This window comes from Triticum urartu, chromosome 5, assembly GCF_003073215.2.
Source record: "Triticum urartu cultivar G1812 chromosome 5, Tu2.1, whole genome shotgun sequence".
Classification (NCBI taxonomy): Eukaryota; Viridiplantae; Streptophyta; class Magnoliopsida; order Poales; family Poaceae; genus Triticum; species Triticum urartu.
In genome coordinates this window covers 51,513,344-51,516,365 of record NC_053026.1, presented here as the reverse complement: position 1 = coordinate 51,516,365, position 3,022 = coordinate 51,513,344, and the positions used below count along the sequence as shown (strand labels likewise).

The 3,022-nt window shown below is 52.6% G+C and overlaps 1 protein-coding gene across 1 annotated transcript; it reads left to right on the top strand.

The window, feature by feature from the left end:
* The first annotated feature begins 246 nt into the window (after positions 1–246).
* Positions 247–1,699, top strand: LOC125507840 (2-oxoglutarate-dependent dioxygenase 19-like). Its single transcript, XM_048672361.1, has 3 exons — positions 247–525; positions 624–1,202; positions 1,314–1,699. The coding sequence occupies exons 1-3, from the start codon at positions 358–360 to the stop codon at positions 1,587–1,589; spliced, it is 1,023 nt and encodes a 340-aa protein (XP_048528318.1). The 5' UTR covers positions 247–357; the 3' UTR covers positions 1,590–1,699.
* Positions 1,700–3,022: the final 1,323 nt, after the last annotated feature.

Genomic DNA, 3,022 nt, shown 5'->3' with positions numbered 1-3,022 from the left:
ATTACTTCAGTTGTTTTGGAACTCATCATAGATATATACTATCGTAGTACATGAATTTCTTTGGAGGGTGACATCAAGTTCCTGGAAGTCCAGAACAATCAATGGCGCAAATTACGTATGCTATATTGCTTTCCATCTCGGCGTGGAAAGAGGCTTTGTGCTCGTCTTCACTTGACATCACAAGTGCCGTCAACGGTAGCGATAACTGATAACCCGAAAAATATCTGGAGGAAGAGCCAAACGAGGTGAACTTGCCATGTCCCGCACGGAACCATGTACCACGACGTACAGACAGCAAACTGAGCCACGGCAACCACCTGCGTGACCTCCACAGATCTTCCCCGGCAACCACTTGCTATGCACACTCAAATCATGGACATGGCCTCTCCTCCGAGCGGAGCCTCCAGTGAGCAGGACGGCATCCCCGTCGTCGACCTGGCCGTCCTCCTCAACGGCGACGCCGGCGAACGGTCGCAGGCGATCCGGCACCTCGGCCGGGCGTGCCAACACTGGGGCTTCTTCATGGTACGATTGCACTATTATTACTTGTGTACGACCCAAACGCTAAACGCATGCATAGATCGATTCTCAAGTCTGGATAAAATGATAAATCCATGATGAAGGTGACCAACCATGGGGTGCCCGAGGCTCTCCAGAGCGCGATGATGGACGCGTGCAGGGAGCTGTTCGGCCTACCACCGGAGGAAAAGGCGGAGTTCATGGACGCCGGCCCCATGGACCCCGTGCGCGTCGGCACGGGCTTCAACTCCGCCGTCGACGGCGCCAGGTACTGGCGGGACTACGTCAAGATGTTCGCGCACCCCGAGCTCCACTGCCCCGCCAAGCCCGACGCCCTGCGGGGCGTGGCCGCGGAGTACGCGGCGCGCACCAGGGCCCTGCTGCTGGACCTCACGGCGGCCATCTCCGAGAGCCTGGGGCTCCACGCCGGCCGCGTCGCTGAGCGCCTCGACCTGGGGTCCTGCTTCCAGATCCTCGTCGGCAACCATTACCCGCCGTGCGCTGCCGGCCCGGGCGACGACGACGATGGGGCTGTCGGGCTGCCGGCTCACTCTGACCACGGCCTCCTCACTCTGCTCTGCCAGAACGCCGTCGATGGCCTCCAGGTCATGCACGACGGCCGGTGGCTCCTCGCCAAGCCCATCCCCGGCGCATTCTTCGTCATCGCCGGCGATCAGCTCGAGGTGACTCTCTCCTCCTTATTGGATCTTATTATGAGAAGATGTCAAGAAAAATCTGAGTCTGCATGTTGGTTCATGCGTTGCTCTTACACGTCCATCCATCGGCGCATGCAGATTGTGAGCAATGGAAGGTATAAGGGCGTGCTCCACCGCGCATTGGTCGACCGCGAGCAGGCGAGGATGTCGTGCGTGAGCCTCATCGGGCCGTGCCTGGACGCCGTCGTCGAGCCAGTGCCGGAGCTGGCCGTGCCACCCCTGGGTCTCGGCCTCGAGTTCAGGGGGGTCAAGTACAGGGACTACATGGAACACCAGCAGAGCAACAAGCTCAACGACAAGGGAGCACTGGACCTCGTTCGGGTGCAGAAACGCCCAGCAATTCTTTACACCTAATTTATACTAGAGCATGATTCCTCAGGTTAAAATTCTCAAGTTGACCAAAAATTCCGTGTCCATATTTGTTTTATTTTAGCAACCGACCAGACCTCTGGCTTTTCATTTCTTTTTTTGACATTCAACACCTCCTTTATTAATTAGCTACAATAGTAGCATCAGAAACAATCAGGGGGATAACCGCCCCCGAGGCTGTATCCAGCCAAACACTAGAAGGATTGAATTTAACTACTCTAGCTAACTCATAAGCTACTTTATTGTTATCTCTACAGCAATGTTTAAAGATGATATGAGTAAAATCTAAGGACATAAAAAAACAGTCATCAAAGATGGCACTGGCAACCGAAGAAGAACTCCCTTCTTTAAGCGCGTTGATGACCTCAAGACTATCCGAATTTAACTCGATCTTGTTGCATCCAGCGGCACGGGCTAGATTCAAGCCAAACCTTACTGCAATTGCTTCTGCGGTAATTGCATCATAGCATATGTTCAGTTTTTCATTGGTCGCTGCCACGAAATTACCATTGTGGTCTCTAATGATAGCCCCCACAGATCCCTCCGGCGAATCATGATCGAACCCCGCATCCACATTCAGCTTGACGTACCCATTCCTCGGCCTCATCCAGCCAGCCTGTCGGATCTTTGGTTTTGGAGAATAAGCATTAATATAGTTAGCAGCAAGTGATCTCACCGCTACACTGATCTGTGAAGCATTAAGCTTTACTCCTCCGTGTGTTAGCTTTCTTCTTTCCCACCACAAAAACCAGCAGCAAGTGGCAATTGTTTCTTTGAATTTGGGGAGTCCCAACACATGGATATGATTATCTGGAAGATTGAGAAGGAATTCTAAAGTTACTTCCCCAGATCTGTCCAAAACCAGGGCTTTAGTGGTTACCTCATGCAATCCAAGCAGCTTCCAAACCTCGGTGGCGACTGGGCTTTTCATCATTAATAAGAATTGCGAGAATTGACAGTACTATCAAGAGCAGCGTACCCCTTGGCCTCTCTCGCAACTGCCGGGGAAACCCGGATTTCTTTGCCTCCCGTCGGCACTGCCGTCGATCCGCCTCGTCTGGTGTTATCAGGGCCACGGAGGCGCAGTGGATCTCGGCCCTTGCCGGCGGGTGGTTTCCTTTTCTGCTTTTTAGTTTTTTAGGTCGATTTGGATTGGTGTCCTGCTTAGAAAGACGAGGCGGTGACGGCTACCTGAAGATGGAATATAATCCTCCTCATCTCGATCACGTCCTAACAGCGTGTCTAGTGTTGTCAAAGGGCGTGTTGGGGTGTCTCCCTAATAGATCACGTGGTATTCTCTCGGTGTTGGTCTTCAACAGATTTTCGTGAATCCAGTCTTCGTTTGTGTATCTTTACATTGGATCCTTTCAATCTACATTTCTCTTCATCAGTCGGCGGTTGATGTTCGGGTGGGAAAT

Excerpts from the sequence above, each read along its gene's own strand:
- LOC125507840 (XM_048672361.1), top strand. The coding sequence starts at position 358 with ATGCACACTCAAATCATGGACATGGCCTCTCCTCCGAGCGGAGCCTCC. Across the intron at positions 526-623 it reads AACACTGGGGCTTCTTCATG|GTGACCAACCATGGGGTGCC; the intron begins GTACGATTGCAC and ends TCCATGATGAAG. Across the intron at positions 1,203-1,313 it reads TCGCCGGCGATCAGCTCGAG|ATTGTGAGCAATGGAAGGTA; the intron begins GTGACTCTCTCC and ends CGGCGCATGCAG.